This window comes from Suillus plorans (genome assembly GCF_016647745.1).
Source record: "Suillus plorans strain S12 chromosome Unknown HD556scaffold_56, whole genome shotgun sequence".
Taxonomy (NCBI): domain Eukaryota; kingdom Fungi; phylum Basidiomycota; class Agaricomycetes; order Boletales; family Suillaceae; genus Suillus; species Suillus plorans.
In genome coordinates, this window is record NW_024537440.1 from 123,214 (window position 1) to 139,225 (window position 16,012).

Here is a 16,012-nt window from a genome sequence, read left to right on the forward strand (position 1 = left end):
ATGATGAATGAAAAATAGACCGTTTCTTGAGGGAAAATGACTCATTTTTAGAATATGTCTTGCATACAGAAATTCTTCGATACATTCATTATTTGTTTTCAATGTTTTTATTACACAAAATGCAAGGAAATTTATATCTTCTAATTCAATGTTTTTTGGAGGAAAATGAGGAATCCTATTGACCTAGGCTCACTACTCAGCTTTCAATGTTGGGAGTCCATGACCGCCACAGCATGGTGAGTTGTGGTGGTTTAGGTTGTATGAAAAAGAAGAGTGATTCGTGTGAGTGGGTGGGTAGTAGCAGGCTTGGACATATTTCACATATGGAACTTGAGATCGGTAGAAGACGGAGGTGATGAAGAGAAAGATGCATGGATCGTGTTTCAAAGGGGGATGATTCGCACTATCGGGAGTCCGAGAGCGCCACCATGGAGGGCAGAGACTTTTTTTATCACACGCATTTGAAAATGGATATCTGAGTTTTTATTCACCGTCGGGAGTCTGAGAAGTCCCACTGCGGGGCAGGGTCTTTTTTTTTTTGGTCGTGCTTACTTTACTTACATGCTCATTCTGAAATCTACATCTTGTTTGTGCATCCATTTCCTCCAATTATTCGGATGTCATATCAAGGGTCGCGTGCAACGCCCACGGCAGTCCAAGAGTGCCACCATATGCCATCCATGGGAGATGATCTCGACCATGCTCGCATCTGGGCATCAGCGGCGCCAAGCTGGCAGTCTCAGAGTGCCGCTGCAAGGCGTGGCAGTCCTGGCATGCTGGGTTCCCTTTTGGTCCGTGGGAAAGGAACCTGTCTGCCACCCCCTCCGATGGCGGCAGTCCTGGACTGCCTTTTTTTTTTTTCTGTGTTTTTTGAGCGATAGACCGCCCCCCCCCCCCCCATGGCGGCAGTCCTGGAGGGCCTTTTTTTTTCTCTTTTTTTTTCTTTGTTCGACCGACGACCCCCCCCCCCCCCCCCCGGCGGCGGTCCTGGAGGGCCGTTTTTTTTCCCGAATGTTTTTTTTTTTTTAAATTCCGGGAATGCCGATTCCCGCCCCTGTTTCGAGTCCTGGAAGGTCTCATAACCCTAACTAATCCTACTGTTTTATTATCATATAAATCGATTGGAAATGGTCCCAGAGTGATTTGAGTCCATCCTAATTAACATATGGGTGTTTTCCTGATACCCCCCTCAAAGATCGATTTTTCTAGGCTTCCCATGACTTGCTTGTCCTCTAAAAGTATTTTTCCGGAGTGCTCTTGATGTCCCTAAACACGATGGTCAAGCCCGTTTTGTCAGGAAAAATCAGGTTGTTGAGATATAGAAGGTCCTCCTCCCCCCTCCTACCTCATATATCTGACTATGGTCACTTTTAGCTCAAAACCGATACTGTAAATAATGGTCCTGGTGCTTTTAAGACGTAGAAATCGATTGGTGATGGTCCCAGGGTCTCTGGAGGTCGAAAATATTGAGTTTGGTCACAGGTATGAAAAAGTCAGTATTTGGACTTTATCTCCACATCCCAACCGCCGTTTTCTTTCATTCCGGGCTCATATTGATCCTTGGGAATCCCTCTAACATATGTACCAGCCCAAGAAGAGAAAAAAGTTTTGAACTTTGTAACCTATTTCTGTTTTGACCATATAAATAAGGTGTACATGTGTGGATATGAATGGATGTATAAGGTCATATATAGGGATCCGCACGGGTATACCCTGGGGTGTCGGGGACCTGACCCGCACCCGCACCCCGAGGTATACCCGGACCCGCACGAAGGGTGCGGGTTTTTGGGGGGTATGGCCAGCTCGTACCCTCACCCGCACCCGTGCAGGGTTTACCCGTGGGTAGTACATATAAATATCAAGTTAGAAATATGAAAAAAATGATTGTAAAATAGAACTTACTAAGACATTGCGAACGGTGGGCAACGACTTCGATCAGTATGGCTTGAGCTCGATGGAGGATCGACACGCTATGAACAATAGACAATGACTTCAATCAGTATGGCTCGAGCTCGAACGAGGACGACACACTCACGTTCTATGAACATTGGGCTACGACTTGGATCAGAATGGCTCTTGCTTGAACGAGGATCGGCACACTCACATACTGCGAACGTTGGGCTACGACTTGGATCAGCATAGCTCTTGCTCGAACGAGGATCGGCGCACTCACATCCTGCGAACGTTGGGTGACGACTTGGATCAGCATGGCTCTTGCTCGAACAAAGATCGGCATGCTCACATCCTGTGAACATTGGGCGACAACTTGGATCAGCATGGCTCTTGCTCGAACGAGGATCGGCGCACTCACATCCTGCAAACGTTGTGCTACGACTTGGATCAGCACGGCTCTTGCTCGAATGAAGATCGGCATGCTCACATCCTGCGAACATTGGGCGACGACTTGGATCAGCATGGCTCTTGCTCGAACGAGGATCAGCGCACTCACATACTGCAAACGGTGGGCGACGACTTGGGTCAGCATGGCTCGAGCTTGAAGGCAGGCGTTGTGTTGAAGAAGATGGAGGGGTATAGCACGCTATAGTAGGTAGTGTAAGCATTAGCAATAGGACAAGTGTAGTAAGTACCGCTATAGTTCTCGATTATGTAATGTACCGGTCAAACCCGAGCGCGGGTGTGGGGTGTGGGTCCGGGTACTCAAAGTGCGGACCCCCACCCGTACCCCAGTAGTACCCATACCCGTGACCCGCACGGGTTACCCATACCCGTGCATATGCCTAGTCATATATCAGTATGTATGTACGTACTATACACTTTACACCTTATTATATACCCACTTCCGCATAGACAACGGTGGCATGGGCGGACATCATATAAGACACAACATATATATTAATCTTTCTATATATTTAGTAAGACAATCATGAATAAAGGGGCTACAATACCATACCTTGAGTGCATTTTTGTGCATTGTATCATCATCATTTTGAATGAATTATTTTTACAATCACCCTCAACTTTAGTTTCACAGGCCTTAGGGTCAACAAAACCATACATTTAACCGAACCTATTTACAAATATCCTTTATAAATCCAGGTCTTCAGAGTCGTGTGCCGCATATATTCACCTTCGAGGAGTACACCGACGAAGAGCTCCCTTTAAGTCGAAGTGCACGATCACCGAGCTAGCTGTTGCAGGATAACAACCCAGGAGCACGGATTTCCTGCCAGCGATGTTTCTCTAGTAATGCAGGCTTTTGAAATTGATATAATCATTCTCCACTCGTGCGTTGCATTGATGGTGGTAATACAAAGTGCTACAGATTTGGCTGGTGTATCTTCTTTGGCGCTGTAGGTTGACTGCCAACATCTAAAGGTGGCCACCGATGGCCTTGGGTTCATATCTGTAAAGGCGTCGTCAGTCTCATGTCGAGTGACCAAGCGAGCAGAATACGCACGGCTCCTCCAGGTATTTTATTTCCTCCGGGGCGAGTTCAATTCCGTCGATGATACTCTCCTGCAACCTCTGTATAGAACTGATACCAACGATAGGGCTCGACACCTTTGATGCAACCCAAGCCAGCGCAATCTGGCTCATCTTGATGTTTTTCTTCTTGGAAAGCTCTTCCACGCGGTTGATGATAGTCGCGTCCGCACTGGTCACCTTTCTCTCGAAAACAGTTCCTTTGGTAGAATCCTGACGCATCGACCGTGTGCCAACGGGACGTGCGAGGAGGCCAGAATACAGAGGAGCATAAGGGATGACACCGATACCGTTGTATTTGCAATAAGCGAGCATCTCGCGTTCCTAGACATGATGCTAAACTGGAGAGCAAACGTTGTGATTTTTAGGGACACACCTCTTCGCGGTAGAGTAGCGAGTATTCATCCTGCATGCTGATAAACGTCGTCCAACCATTGCGAGCTGCCACGTCATTCAACATGGCAAACTGCCAGCAACGCATGGAACTGGCGCCGATATAACGGACTTTACCGCTCTGCACGAGGTCGTGAAGTGCTTTCATGGTTTCCTGAGGGGTGACTGAAGGGTCGAAGCGGTGTATCTGCAAGAGATCGATGTATGAGGTGTCGAGACGAGCGAGGGACGCGTCGACAGCGTTGAAGATTGCGGCGCGAGACAGGCCAGATTGGTTGACGTACTCGGGCAGGTTATTGAGATCGGGCATGACGAACGTCGGGACGGAAGGATCATTTGCGACAAGGCCGTAGCATTTGGTGGAGATAATGATCTGGGAGCGAGGGATGTTGTACTGTGGAGTTCGTACATTAATGAATGTAAATTTAGGATATCGGTAAGGCACACCTTGTTAATGAACTTGGCGACGAGGCGCTCCGACTCACCGTTTGAGTAAATGTTAGCGGTGTCGATGGTGTTGACACCAAGATCCCAAGCAGCCTTCATTATTTCAATAGAGGGCTCCTCGTCAAGGACCCAGGGCTGTAAGATATTGAGGATGTGGTTAACGAGTCGGAGATAGGAAACAATGACATACAGCCCATTTCGGGGAACCGAAGCTCATCGCACCAAGCTATGAAGAATGAATATTAATATTAATAGAAGGTGAATGCTATACGCTAGCATCAAACTCACAATTGGGACAGAGACTTTGAGACCAGACTTGCCAAGGGAGCGGTACTGAACTGTAGACATTGGGAATATAATGATATAAAACTCAGGCTCCTGTATTTAAACGAATGACTCAGCTTGTTGACATGGATATGCATGAATTATCATCATCAGTACTGATCATGCCGCAATGCGGCTCAAGAAGCAACTCCCGAGATAGGCCGGGCACGGCATTGCATCAAAGATGAGCAAATGGCTTCAATTTTGGATAAGATTTCACTGGTCGAATGTCGATCGCGAGCAGTACTCGGTGTGTTTTGAGACTTGACAACGAGGACAGCAGCAGCCAGCGCAACTCTGCATTATTACCTAATCAATACAATAGCACACCGACACCACAACAACGTGGCCGTTGGCATCAACTTGTTTTCCAATTGTTCAAACGTTCGTTCTTTCGCAAGCTCGTCCGACTCCAAAGATATCGATATACTGGTTTTATATCCTTTGCAACTTAAATCATATCCTTCGAATTCGTTTATTCTCTCATCTATCAAATAATGTGAGTAATAACTTGTTGTATTGACCTGTTTACGAGCGTTCAATTCCTCTTGCTTGACGACTCTATAGAACTCTGCACGCCCTGCACGATTCAGTTTTACCCAGAACCCGTGTATATATCCCTAACTTCTTCTGCTACTCGTCTATATAATCATCGCTGTTTTTCACTTCGACTGTGATGACTCGATTTGGCGATTTCCAAACACTTTGCTCCCAGGTCCCGTCATACACCTGGTGCAATCTCTTTTATCGCCAGGTCTGCATAACCCCATATTCCCTACCCATTCGCTCACCTCATTCCCCCATTAGTTACAAACAAATGATCCAACCGTCTTGACTGGTCTATCTCAATCCGCCGCCTCCGCCCCGGTCGGTGTCAATCCAGAGTGTGGGATACCAAAAGTGAATACCAACGGCTCTCTGGGCAACATCGCCAATATCATCGCTTGCGGTCTCAGTTTCTTTGTTATCGGCGCTTTGATTTACTTCACTGGAAGGCGCAAAGCAGCAGTCGGTTAGTCTTCTTACTTCTGCCAAACCCACTTTTTTTGTCTTCAACCACATGTCATGTCCTTCCCCACATCCTTCCCGCTCCTGTAAACTAATCTTTTTATATTACAGGCCGTATAGAACTGCGGATATTCTTCGTCTTGTACCTCTTAACTCTTCCATTCCAGTTGATTACCTCCGGTTCCTTGCTTACCCAGGGCTCGACTGCCTTGGTTGCGCTTACTGCCATCCAGGCTGGTCTCGTCGCTACATTATTCTGGGCATTGCTCGCCAATGCCATTGTAGCAACGCAGATCGTGGAAGATGGCACCCTGAGCTCAATAGTAGTGCGTCTTGATTCCATTTTCCGACGTACAGCCAGCTCACCTCCCACCCCAGCCCTTCTCCGTACTTTCTGTAGCATTCTTCATCGCAACAACCTATATATCCTTGGACGTCGGATTTACCTTTACACATGTGCTTGGAACATCAAATCCACCCCAATCTATCAACAGTATACCACTTTTTGTCCTCACTAGTATCTGGCCAGGAGTGTAAGTCGCGCGACCTCATTGCAGCTTCTTTATGCTCACTTCTCCGGGTCATCTTTATAGCGCTGCTTTAATCTATTTCGGACTTATGATGTACATTGTCCTTGGGATTCTGAACGAAATCCGACCTGTGTGGTACTATGTCATCGCAGGCATCCTCTTCGTGCTTAGCCAGCTCGACTACTTCTTACTGAGCAAAATTATATGTCGAGTACGTAATGCATGAAGGATGATACGTCCGACACTGCTGATCTGTCGGTACCTGCAGGGCTCATCAATGAAAGTTGACGGCTCGTTCATCGCCACAATACTGGAGACCGCATGCGTAGTCACTCTCTACTTTGCATGGCGAGGAATCACAGAAGGTACGTTATATGTCCCATCTATTTCAACACTGCTCATCCACGTTTCAGAGGACTGGGATGACAATGTCTACTTCTCATCATGATTATGTTGTTATGTTTGTGATTTTTCCTCCTCTTATATACACGCGATACATGTTACTCCTCGGTTTACACGCTTATTCGCCTCTCCTTGCATTCTGCTTATGTATGGTCACCAACTTCTACGCGAAGTTAGCGCTGGGGCTGGTCGTGAGGCGCTTGGGGGACAGGTTCTGGTTAAAAAGAGGCTTTCCAGTGGCTCGCTGGTACTTGGACCAATTGTATTTCTGTGGGGTGCATACCCAAATATTGTTGTGCTGTAATATCACCGTGATATATACCGTCGATGGTGTGTACAGATCATACATATCTAAACGCAGTCACGGTGAGCCAGCACCTATGCGAGACGCCGTCTCTCAATAGTATAAACATGCGTCAGCAAATTTACATAATTACAGTGAAAGGAACGTTCACAGTGAGTGTGTAGTAACTGCCTGCAGCGCATATTGATACTTAGAAGGAAGGAAAATACTTTAAAAGGAGGGTAAACCATAAAGTAGTGTATACAATGTCGCACTCGGGCCAAGAAAGGCACCGAAGACCCTCACATCTCCTCGACGACCCGTTGGGTAATGAATGGAGTTATTTCAATAGAGACCTAGCTGTCGTCAGTTGGCGCTTTTGTAAAACGACGAGATTTTTTGGACTTGAGGCTACGTGAAGGCGATGTCGGGGTGGAGGAAGTACTAGTGGAAATTGGACTTGTCGAACCTGAACTGCTGCTATATGAAATCGGAGAAACTGGAGTTGGACAGTCACCAGGGCGGCGTTTTCTCAGACGTCGGCGCGGACTATTTGGGGGAGTGGCGAGGTTAAAAGTTGGCTGGTATGTGTCCGCTATCCATAGTGGATGTGGTACACGACTCCCAGGGGTCTTTTGTTCCACACGTGGGACATCGACATAGGCAGACGTCGAGGTAGTCGTAACGGACCAGTGTGATTTCTGTATCAGTGGTGAGCTGTGAAGCAGCGTGGTACGACGACAGACGCACCAATTCTGTTTGTTTTGTAATGACTGGTATATTTTCGAAGAAACCCTCATCTGACACAAGATCTGACTCCAATGAGTGGTCAACCTGCGCCTTGCACGAGAGTTCCGCGTTGAGCTTATCAAAAGATGGGTACCGGCGTGATGGCCGTACAATAGGGTCTCGCGAGTATACGTCTAGTCCGTCCAACGTTGAGGATGTCACCGTATTGGAGTGTTTATGTCGCTTGCAAAACTTTGAACGCGGAACACGATGGAGGAAGGCTTTGAACGAATCTTGGAATGTTCCAATAGTAGCTGCAGTATTCTCTTCTGATGTAGTATATCCGTCGTGGTCGGCTGGGACAGTTTGAGAAAAATCATCGTCCGAAACGTCAGGAGGAGTAATAGCTCCTGAGGAACTGTCGTATTCGTCGCTTGAATCGAGCAGGTGTGTTCCGGAAAATGTCACCATCCCGTCATCTGGGTCCCATACCGCTGCAAAGGTCAATGCTGACTTTGGTGAGACGACAGGCGACCATTGGTTGCCACTGGTGTCCGCAGAGGTGCTGGTGCTACCGAAGTCAAGCGAGATAGATAACTACGGTCCAGACAACGAGAAAAGTGAGACTGACTGTAGGCGGACATAGAGGGGTTGCTCGATCCTACCTTGTTTGAAACACCTGAAGTGGAACTACTTTGCATGAGACCGTTGTCCATCTAGACTGATAGTAAAACTTCTGTGGCAGTGTTAAAGAGTGAGTTAGAACGAAAGGAGTTGTCGCAAGAAAGTCTAGTCTATGGCGTGTAGTAGCAAGAGTCAGTCGCTCGCCATGCTTTCAGGCACAACGCGGACGCACCTGAGGTCGATGGCTAAATTGTTGTATGCCTGCACACGCGTGGATCCGATGGCCGAGAGGAAGGAATAAAAGTGAGAGCGGAGGTGAGGAATGCACTGTATTTTATAGATGATCGACTGAAAGACTGAAAGTAATCTTGACGCCCTCTTTGCCCCGTGCATCAATAGAAGACTTACATACTTGGTTACTTCCCTCACTCTGTGAGAATATTAAAACGTGCAACTTGTCGAGGCCCCTTCGACTCATCCGAACATTGACCCCATTTTCGGTTCCACGGTAAACGAAGGCTGTATCACCTTCCATAGAAGGACACCTGCCCTTTCTTGTAATCACAGTTCAGTTCGGGTCGTGGTGTTAGTCTCTAGAGGGATTGACTTGGCTAACCCTTCCAAGTTAGTCTTCAAGAAAGGATTCGCAAACCTCTGATTGCCCATATAACAACCCCCCCTGAACCCTTCCTGAACTCAAAAAGAGTAATAAAGGTCAGGTAATGCGGGTAAAAAGCGAGTCAATGTCCGTACCTTGTCCGTACCGGCAGTCCGCATTCCAGACTCGTGTAGATCATATGAACATTCGGAAACGTCACAACGACTCAGAGTGCCCTGCAATTCGCGGACATTGGAGGGCGTGCTTTTGTCGGATGGAACAAGTGAATTCGGGCTTCTTTGCTATGATCGGCGACTAGAAGTCATCCTTTCACAGGGAAACTTCTGAATATCTCATTAGCGCGTGTGAGGTTACATGCTACCGGGAAAACGTGGCATTCAAAAATCGTACAAGCTTCGGATCACCGCACTGTATACGAATGTAATTTGAGTTTTCAGCCGCCTAGTGGGAATCGGGCCGCCGACGCGGAAAGTCGCCGGGACCGATGGGAGGATTGAAGGGATAAAACACGTTACGATTCCTCCAGTGAAACCGGGATCATGCACCTCAAAGAACGTGTTTGAGGGAGAGTGTGACAGGCTTGCGCAGCGAGTGCACATTTCATGCGGTTAGAATGGCGAGTCAGTGACAGAACAGTTAAGCGGGGTCGAAGGGTCTGGAGTCGAGCTTGAGAGAAAAAAAAAAAGAGTAGGACGTACATGAGTAAGGAGCTGTAAGAGACAGCCGAACATGAAAAAGGCACGCTTATAAGCGATTTCTAAATTCTCGATCGACCGAAAATTCAAGTTCGCTTTCTCATGATCATGATATCGATCGTTAACGTTAACGTTAATCCGGGGAAAGTAGTCATTCACATGTTCAGGAGACTACTTCAAGCAATCTCGCTCGAAAGTTGTAAGCAGGCCACGATAGCCCTTGTTTCAATTCTTGTATGATAGTAGGCATATTATTGTAATGGTGAGACAGCGACAAAGGGTCGCGTCTGGTAACGGCAGTCAAGGACGTTGCATGCAGCACAAGGACCTCGGTATTAAATCCCTCCAAACTAGATACTATCTCAACGCTCACTGGACGCGCCTCTCGTCCATGTGAGCCAGGTCCTGTTGAGCGCTCAACAACACCTCCTAGGAGTTCCATCAGTCAACCTCGTGCATTGCTAAAACATCACTAACCGTTACAAGCGCTTGTCGCGCTTCGTCCTTAATCTCCTTCCACCTCCCCTCATAGGTGGACAGTAGTTGCTCATACTCATGTTTCCGAGCCAATGACCCAGTCCTGATGAGAGATTGCAGAACAAATATGCCTGCAACCCACTCCACTTCGTCTGCCTCCCAGACTGCATCGCGTGCCATCAACTCCGACAGCGATTCGGCAGTGCTGGCGTAGTCGCCACGGAAACTCAACAAACCAAGTTCCAGCGCTGCGCCATGAATTTGCGCCCATTGGATATAGTCTTTCCGCTTTTGGCGGTCTGCGGCGATACGCTCCATTTCATCGCTCATCGTAGTCCCACTTGCCGGGGTAAGGACCGGGTACCATACGGACGATTTACGAATCGCCATCTGCAATGCGCGAGGGCCGGCAACTGGACCGGAGACACCTGCATGCACTACCGTCGCCGGGAAATACCCACATGCTTCGGTGAAACGACGTAGGATAGTTATGATCGTGTCGTGGTTTGAAGCAGTCCGTGAGGCTGTCGGGGCGTTGAGAGATGTAGTGACAGCCGCAAAGAGAGCGTCGATTATGGGATTTAATGGTGTGGGCGAGGGGTGTGACAGGACATAACTTTGAATGAGCGATGAGAGCGTCGAAACGTCTATTCCTCGTGTAAAGAACGCCTCTCTCAAAGCGTTGGGGCTAGCTTTTAGAGCAAGTGTGGCTGCAGAAGGCACTGATACGTTAGTCTGGAAACTGAATTGTATATGACCAGTAGGCGGAGGGGGAGGTACATGTTGAGATTGCTGCTGCTGTTGCGATGACGAGCTGGCAGTTTGGGCTGCTATGTCGTTTTGGGCATACGACACAGTGGTTGGAGTCTCAAGATTCGGGCTCCATGTTAAGCTATTGTGACCAGGGGACCCAGAAACTATAATGGAGATCTAAGGATCAGGAGAGTGTACTGATTTGAGATCCAAACCTTTCTCAGCTGGCTTCTTGGATCTCGTTCTTCCCTCAAGCTTTCGTCTCGCTCGGCCCACGGTATTCTTGTACCAATTGTATATTTGCTAGGGTCAATAACTCCATCAATACATTTTCGCTTCCTCAATTAAAGATCGGCTGTAGCTGCCCTCACCTCCCGGAACCTTGGCTCTGCCTCGTCGATGCCCTGGAGGTCTTCGGGCATGCCGAAACGGACAAGGAACTCATTGGCGCGGTCTAACGCGAACTTCTTGGCGTCGCCTCTCACATGTCCGCGAGTACGTGTCTCGAAGCCGCTTATGTGACTTCGCAGAAAGATGAGCTGTTCGTCGGTATAAGCCTTGGGCAACCTGGGTTTGCTCACCCTGGGATCGCTGGCCATAGTATCGTGAAGCTGACACAAGGTTCGCTCTCAATTCACATCCTTCTTCGGCAATACCCGAAGGATCGTTCCCAATGGGCCTATGCTTATCACCGCGCGGAACTTGGGCGGACTCTTTGAATCATTTGTGGTTTCGGATTACCTTAGGTTCAAGCTCAAGGTCAAAGAGTGCCATATAATCGTGCAATGGTTCTAGAGTAAGTAAGTGTTAGCAGGGGATATATACGTAATATATATGTAGGTGTGTAGTTTAACATTCGGAGAGCGTGGGCTTGCGGCAGATTGCGAGATACATGGGCGTGAAGAGCTTCAAAAAGATCATGAGCCTCCGTTTAGATATACAGAAAGGCGCTCCAACATACCTTTGTCTGGCCACCTTTCACAAGCGCATCAGCAGCAACCTTCAGGGATTCGCCAACATCATAAGTGCCTTTGGGCAAAAGATTAAGCATCTCCATGAATTTGATTGCAGTGTGTGAAACGAGCTTGCCGCTCCAGCTCATTCGCCAAACGGTAAAGTAATCCCAGGTAGTCTGAGCTTTCCAGACATCGCCTTCAAGTGGGTAATACCATGGAACTTCGTCGGGACGTTCAGCCAAATCCTCTTCGTGCTCAATCGTGAAGCCAACGTTAACCATGGCTTCGCGGGCTTTCTTCAAGTGACGCATCTCTGGGATACCATTGCCAAACTCAATGGCATGGGCAAGTTCCTTGTGCGCAGGGATTGATGGATTCCATGCATCAGTCATGCACCACTCGTAGACGCCGAACTGTGAACCAATGCTCAATATATCGAACTTTGAAGGCAATGACTGACATACCACTCCCCCAGGCTTCAGAACCTTCATTATTTCCCCATACACTCCTTCCCACGTGGGTGCATGGACAGTGGCTTCAATGGCATACACTGATCGCGATGTGTTCGAGTTCAACAATTTCTCGAGAAACTGTACAAACACCCACCAGCATCGAATGAGTTCTCGCCGAACTGTTCTGACAGCTTCATAAAATCACCCTTGGCAAAACTTACTTGGTCCTCAAGACCAGCCTTCTTAGTGTACTTCCGAGCACGCTGAACCTGGAAATCATTGTTGTTCAATCCAACGATGTTGACGTCGGCAAACCGAGCTATCTCCCGTGCGGGACCACCGATGCCGCACCCGACATCCAGCACGCGCATACCAGGGCGAAGCGACATTTGAGCTGCGAGATAGTGCTCATGACGGGCCAAGGATGCTGCAAAAGCCTCTCCTTTGTAGAATCGCGAGAAGTGGAAGGACTGCGCCCAGCCATACTCATACAGCTCCGTCGCTCCATCGTAGTAACCTGTGTCTTCTGTCACTAAAGAACCATTCGAGAAAAAAATGAGGTAATACCATTTACAACGTCGGTGTAGCTTTCAACGCGGTTTTGATTGTCCACTTCACCCTCCTTACCAAGATCCTTTTGCCAGAACTTGGTATAGTTCTCGACGCGTTTTTCTTGACGTCCGTCGGCGTACTGAGTGGAAACCATGTGTCTGCAGAACAAAATAGGGTAAGTAACGAACTGAACCACCACGACAACAAGAAATAGGATAAGAGGAGATGCTGGAGTAAAACTCACTGGGCTAGAGTGAAATGATGAGGGGACGAGCCGACCTTGCAGCCTCCGTGATTTCAGTACTTGAATTAGGTCTCCCCTAGTACTACTAGTAAGCAGACCTTTTCATTTATATAGACGAAGAATGGTTCCTTGATCATGATGTGATCCACTGGGATGAAGCTTTTACATAATTATGAACCGACGGGAAAAAATCAGGTCATTGTGCGCGGACCTGAATCACGTGGGCCGAAGTATTTTGCATCGCGTAGATCAATTTAGATAGGTAAAATAATGTATTCCCCAGTCAGACTATTAGAAGGAAGACAGACGTTCCCTCAAACTGGATGTAAAGTCTACGGTCACATCTCACGTGCCAGATGCGGGTCGAACCTTCAGATCTCAGAATCTCGGCGATTGTCAGAGTCGGAGTACTTAACCTCTTGCCACAATTCTCGGACATTGAAGGGTGGGTCCCCGCCGCATCGGCTTGAGTGCTTCTCAACTACCCTTTGCGACTGCATATAGTACGCATAGTCATCACATTACCATAATGTGAAGGAGAACGTAACATTTGAAGTTGACGAAAAGTTTCGGATGACCATTTTGTGTGGCTTTGGGGCCGAGTGTTGGCAATCGTGACGATAGAAAACCAATAAAGGTGAACCGATGAGAGTATCGCAAAAACGTTGTCGTGTGAACTAGAAGGCGTTGTCAAGGACAAGGAGACGAGAGATTAGGCAGCGGAAAGTTGAAGATAGCATGAACGTGTTTCTCTGGCATCTCAAGATGTTGGAATTCGTGATTAAGGGAAAGCGGCGATACTGTCACGCTGTCGCAGCGATATTGAGCGTAAAAGAGTCTATGACCCTGTCTGTATCCGAGTCAGATAGCCGTGTTCTGAGCAGTGAGAACACACCATAACTTAGCTAAAGACGGTCCAGGAGATGCAGCGTTTCTGCAACAAAATAGTCATTGCAGCGTCGTATGGTGAGGCTGTAGCTGCCTCACTCGAGGGTGAACTAAATTCAGCGCTTGGTCCTTGAAGCTGGAGATTAAGTAGTTTAAGGAACATGAAACATGATCCTTAGTGTCTCCCGGGAGTATTTCCGAACGGGGGAATGTGACACAGCTTTCAACGTCAAACTTGTCACTGGTCTGAACGGACATCCAAACCACTCTCCACCCCGTCATCTCTCCCTTAAAACTATAGCTAGGAACCCCATATCTTTCAAACTGAACGTGGTATGCGATGAGCTCGGCAGGTGGACTTTCTCGCAGGCGGGTGGCTGGAGCTTCATCGTCCTCAGCTTCGGATGACGCCCCAAGTCCTAGCTGGACACCAAATGGTCCCAACCCCAATGGAACAGTTGTAACACACGCAGGCTCGGCTTTTGAAGGCGGAAGCAAAGTGGCCTGTGATCCTCGCGACCTCGATCAAGTCCAGGAAGACAGTCGCTATGGTGGCAGAATGCCTCGGCTGACAATCATGGAAGAGGTGCTCCTTCTTGGTCTCAAAGACAAACATGTATGTCCAGACCCTCTTTTATACACCTCCTACTCTTTATTTTCTGTGCGCTGTTCTTTTGAGTGCTATCTGCGCTTTCTCAGGCTACCCTGCCTCAGCAGCATAGCATGCCTCTTACATTACCTGCTTGAGCCGGTCGATATTCATGCACATGTGTCCTCATTTGCCACGCCCTGACATTAGCTCTTTGCAGGGTTATCTCTCCTTTTGGAATGACAGCATATCCTATGCACTTAGAGGGTGTATTCTTATCGAGCTCGCCCTTCGCCGCCGCATAGCTCTAGTCAAGGATCCAAATCAACGGCGGAGTCCTCTCGCAGACAGGCTGATTGAGGTTATTGACGACAAACCGACTGGTGAAACTATCCTTGATGAAGCATTGAAGATGATGAAGGGCCAGGAGACGGACAGAATGTCAATAAATGGCTGGGTTGATCTTCTGAGTGGTGCGTTTAGAATTTTATAAGCATTCTATGTCATCATTCCCGCATTGATGTTCATCTCATTGCTAAGCTGACTTTCTCCATAGGAGAGACGTGGAATGTCATGAAAATTGGATACCAACTTAAGCAAGTTCGTGAACGTCTAGCAAAGGGACTGGTGGACAAGGGTGTTCTGCGTACTGAGAAGCGTAATTTCTTGCTGTTCGATATGGCCACACACCCAGTTGCCGACGTACGGACGAAGGAAAGCATTGTCACACGGGCGGTATCGCTGCTTACTGCGACCACTTCTGCAGTACCACCGAGCGCTTTGGACAAGGAAGGAACTCAATGCAGGGTCACACGTACTGTTTGCTTGGTGTGCGCGGCATACGCGGCCAGTGTCTTGGACAATGCGTTTGGCAGATTGACATATGAAGACAGGGAAGCTGCCTTTCAGAGATGTGACGAGATACTTGCGGAGTTTGCTTGTTGGCCATTCGGGTCAACTTCGGCGACAGGAAACGGGGGTGGCAAAAGGAGAGAAGCTGCGAATATTGGGATGGGAAATAGTGCTCCTAGTGGGCGGGAGAGTGTGCTGGGTCTTGTGCAAGAGGTGAAGCGGGAGATGAACGGGGAGGATGACCCTTCGTTTCACTTAATTGCAGGAGTTCTCGAAGTTCTTTCAAAATTAGACTCGCTGTTGTGAGGAATGAATGCATAATTTTTTTTTTGGTGCTCGCTGCGCTTTGTTCGCACTTGTCCATATATACCTGATGATTGATATTTATACACTCACTTGTTCACCTGGACCGTTATCTGTAAGGTTAGGTTACTTGGCGTGGACTGACAGCGACACACTTGGCTTTGTAAGGGTTTAAATTCTCAACAGGAATTAGCAGCTGGGGGAGCATACGGTTGTGTCTATTAACCATGCTGACACCTGGCGTTTCTTTGACGACATTCTCAGGACGCGATCAATTTCGATCACATACGACATACGCCGCTGGGTAACGCTGTGCTCTTTCAGCCTTTCAGGCCCTTTCAAAGACTCTCACCACTGCAGAGGTCCTTCAGCTCTGCGGATATCCTATATTATTACAATTTACCATCAACACAACGAGATTATCAGTAATCTTACTTAATGGGCTTCA

General features: G+C 48.0%; 7 protein-coding genes across 7 annotated transcripts; 2 read left to right on the forward strand and 5 right to left on the reverse strand.

The window, feature by feature from the left end:
- Positions 1–1,935: 1,935 nt before the first annotated feature.
- On the reverse strand, positions 1,936–2,485 carry HD556DRAFT_1446736 (uncharacterized protein; the record flags this gene model as incomplete). The annotated part of the gene is made up of 5 exons (XM_041307147.1): positions 1,936–1,970; positions 2,036–2,052; positions 2,105–2,121; positions 2,174–2,245; positions 2,312–2,485. 5 exons carry the CDS (start codon positions 2,483–2,485, stop codon positions 1,936–1,938), a joined length of 315 nt encoding a protein of 104 aa, XP_041156750.1.
- Positions 2,486–2,994: 509 nt separating this feature from the next.
- HD556DRAFT_1395764 (NADP-dependent oxidoreductase domain-containing protein) lies at positions 2,995–4,896 on the reverse strand. The gene is made up of 6 exons (XM_041303687.1): positions 4,573–4,896; positions 4,475–4,510; positions 4,285–4,419; positions 3,821–4,231; positions 3,419–3,768; positions 2,995–3,364 (listed from the first exon to the last, which is right to left on the reverse strand). Exons 1-6 carry the CDS (start codon positions 4,630–4,632, stop codon positions 3,331–3,333), a joined length of 1,026 nt encoding a protein of 341 aa, XP_041156751.1. The 5' UTR covers positions 4,633–4,896; the 3' UTR covers positions 2,995–3,330.
- Positions 4,897–4,924: 28 nt separating this feature from the next.
- Positions 4,925–6,580, forward strand: HD556DRAFT_1395769 (chitin synthase III catalytic subunit). The gene is made up of 7 exons (XM_041303688.1): positions 4,925–5,107; positions 5,176–5,362; positions 5,416–5,620; positions 5,728–5,942; positions 5,995–6,149; positions 6,210–6,511; positions 6,560–6,580. The coding sequence occupies exons 2-6, from the start codon at positions 5,285–5,287 to the stop codon at positions 6,370–6,372; spliced, it is 816 nt and encodes a 271-aa protein (XP_041156752.1). The 5' UTR covers positions 4,925–5,107; positions 5,176–5,284; the 3' UTR covers positions 6,373–6,511; positions 6,560–6,580.
- A 607-nt stretch (positions 6,581–7,187) lies between these two features.
- HD556DRAFT_1446739 (uncharacterized protein) lies at positions 7,188–8,276 on the reverse strand (the record flags this gene model as incomplete). The annotated part of the gene is made up of 3 exons (XM_041307148.1): positions 7,188–7,532; positions 7,582–8,157; positions 8,226–8,276. The coding sequence occupies 3 exons, from the start codon at positions 8,274–8,276 to the stop codon at positions 7,188–7,190; spliced, it is 972 nt and encodes a 323-aa protein (XP_041156753.1).
- Positions 8,277–9,623: 1,347 nt separating this feature from the next.
- HD556DRAFT_1395782 (uncharacterized protein) lies at positions 9,624–11,441 on the reverse strand. The gene is made up of 4 exons (XM_041303689.1): positions 11,100–11,441; positions 10,944–11,031; positions 9,976–10,892; positions 9,624–9,927 (listed from the first exon to the last, which is right to left on the reverse strand). Exons 1-4 carry the CDS (start codon positions 11,325–11,327, stop codon positions 9,868–9,870), a joined length of 1,293 nt encoding a protein of 430 aa, XP_041156754.1. The 5' UTR covers positions 11,328–11,441; the 3' UTR covers positions 9,624–9,867.
- HD556DRAFT_1395784 (S-adenosyl-L-methionine-dependent methyltransferase) lies at positions 11,442–13,239 on the reverse strand. Its single transcript, XM_041303690.1, has 7 exons — positions 13,144–13,239; positions 12,933–13,091; positions 12,704–12,846; positions 12,291–12,653; positions 12,149–12,234; positions 11,690–12,097; positions 11,442–11,634 (listed from the first exon to the last, which is right to left on the reverse strand). Exons 3-7 carry the CDS (start codon positions 12,840–12,842, stop codon positions 11,578–11,580), a joined length of 1,053 nt encoding a protein of 350 aa, XP_041156755.1. The 5' UTR covers positions 12,843–12,846; positions 12,933–13,091; positions 13,144–13,239; the 3' UTR covers positions 11,442–11,577.
- Positions 13,240–14,054: 815 nt separating this feature from the next.
- Positions 14,055–15,671, forward strand: HD556DRAFT_1395791 (Golgi phosphoprotein 3-domain-containing protein). The gene is made up of 3 exons (XM_041303691.1): positions 14,055–14,436; positions 14,630–14,882; positions 14,966–15,671. The coding sequence occupies exons 1-3, from the start codon at positions 14,161–14,163 to the stop codon at positions 15,565–15,567; spliced, it is 1,131 nt and encodes a 376-aa protein (XP_041156756.1). The 5' UTR covers positions 14,055–14,160; the 3' UTR covers positions 15,568–15,671.
- Positions 15,672–16,012: the final 341 nt, after the last annotated feature.

Bases quoted from the DNA above. Each gene is read 5' to 3' on its own strand.
- HD556DRAFT_1395769 (XM_041303688.1), top strand. From the start codon at position 5,285: ATGACTCGATTTGGCGATTTCCAAACACTTTGCTCCCAGGTCCCGTCA. The intron at 5,363-5,415 runs GTCTGCATAACC...TTCCCCCATTAG, and splicing joins GCAATCTCTTTTATCGCCAG to TTACAAACAAATGATCCAAC. The intron at 6,150-6,209 runs GTAAGTCGCGCG...TCATCTTTATAG, and splicing joins ACTAGTATCTGGCCAGGAGT to CGCTGCTTTAATCTATTTCG.
- HD556DRAFT_1395782 (XM_041303689.1), bottom strand. From the start codon at position 11,327: ATGGCCAGCGATCCCAGGGTGAGCAAACCCAGGTTGCCCAAGGCTTAT. The intron at 10,893-10,943 runs GTTTGGATCTCA...TCTCCATTATAG, and splicing joins CAAGAAGCCAGCTGAGAAAG to TTTCTGGGTCCCCTGGTCAC. The intron at 9,928-9,975 runs GTTAGTGATGTT...TGGAACTCCTAG, and splicing joins CGCGACAAGCGCTTGTAACG to GAGGTGTTGTTGAGCGCTCA.
- HD556DRAFT_1395791 (XM_041303691.1), top strand. From the start codon at position 14,161: ATGAGCTCGGCAGGTGGACTTTCTCGCAGGCGGGTGGCTGGAGCTTCA. The intron at 14,437-14,629 runs GTATGTCCAGAC...AGCTCTTTGCAG, and splicing joins TTGGTCTCAAAGACAAACAT to GGTTATCTCTCCTTTTGGAA. The intron at 14,883-14,965 runs GTGCGTTTAGAA...CTTTCTCCATAG, and splicing joins CTGGGTTGATCTTCTGAGTG to GAGAGACGTGGAATGTCATG.
- HD556DRAFT_1395764 (XM_041303687.1), bottom strand. From the start codon at position 4,632: ATGTCTACAGTTCAGTACCGCTCCCTTGGCAAGTCTGGTCTCAAAGTC. The intron at 4,420-4,474 runs GTATGTCATTGT...AATATCTTACAG, and splicing joins TCGGTTCCCCGAAATGGGCT to CCCTGGGTCCTTGACGAGGA. The intron at 3,365-3,418 runs GTGCGTATTCTG...ACGCCTTTACAG, and splicing joins ATAAAATACCTGGAGGAGCC to ATATGAACCCAAGGCCATCG.
- HD556DRAFT_1395784 (XM_041303690.1), bottom strand. From the start codon at position 12,842: ATGGTTTCCACTCAGTACGCCGACGGACGTCAAGAAAAACGCGTCGAG. The intron at 12,654-12,703 runs GTATTACCTCAT...CAGAAGACACAG, and splicing joins CTACACCGACGTTGTAAATG to GTTACTACGATGGAGCGACG. The intron at 12,098-12,148 runs GTATGTCAGTCA...ATTGGTTCACAG, and splicing joins TTCTGAAGCCTGGGGGAGTG to TTCGGCGTCTACGAGTGGTG.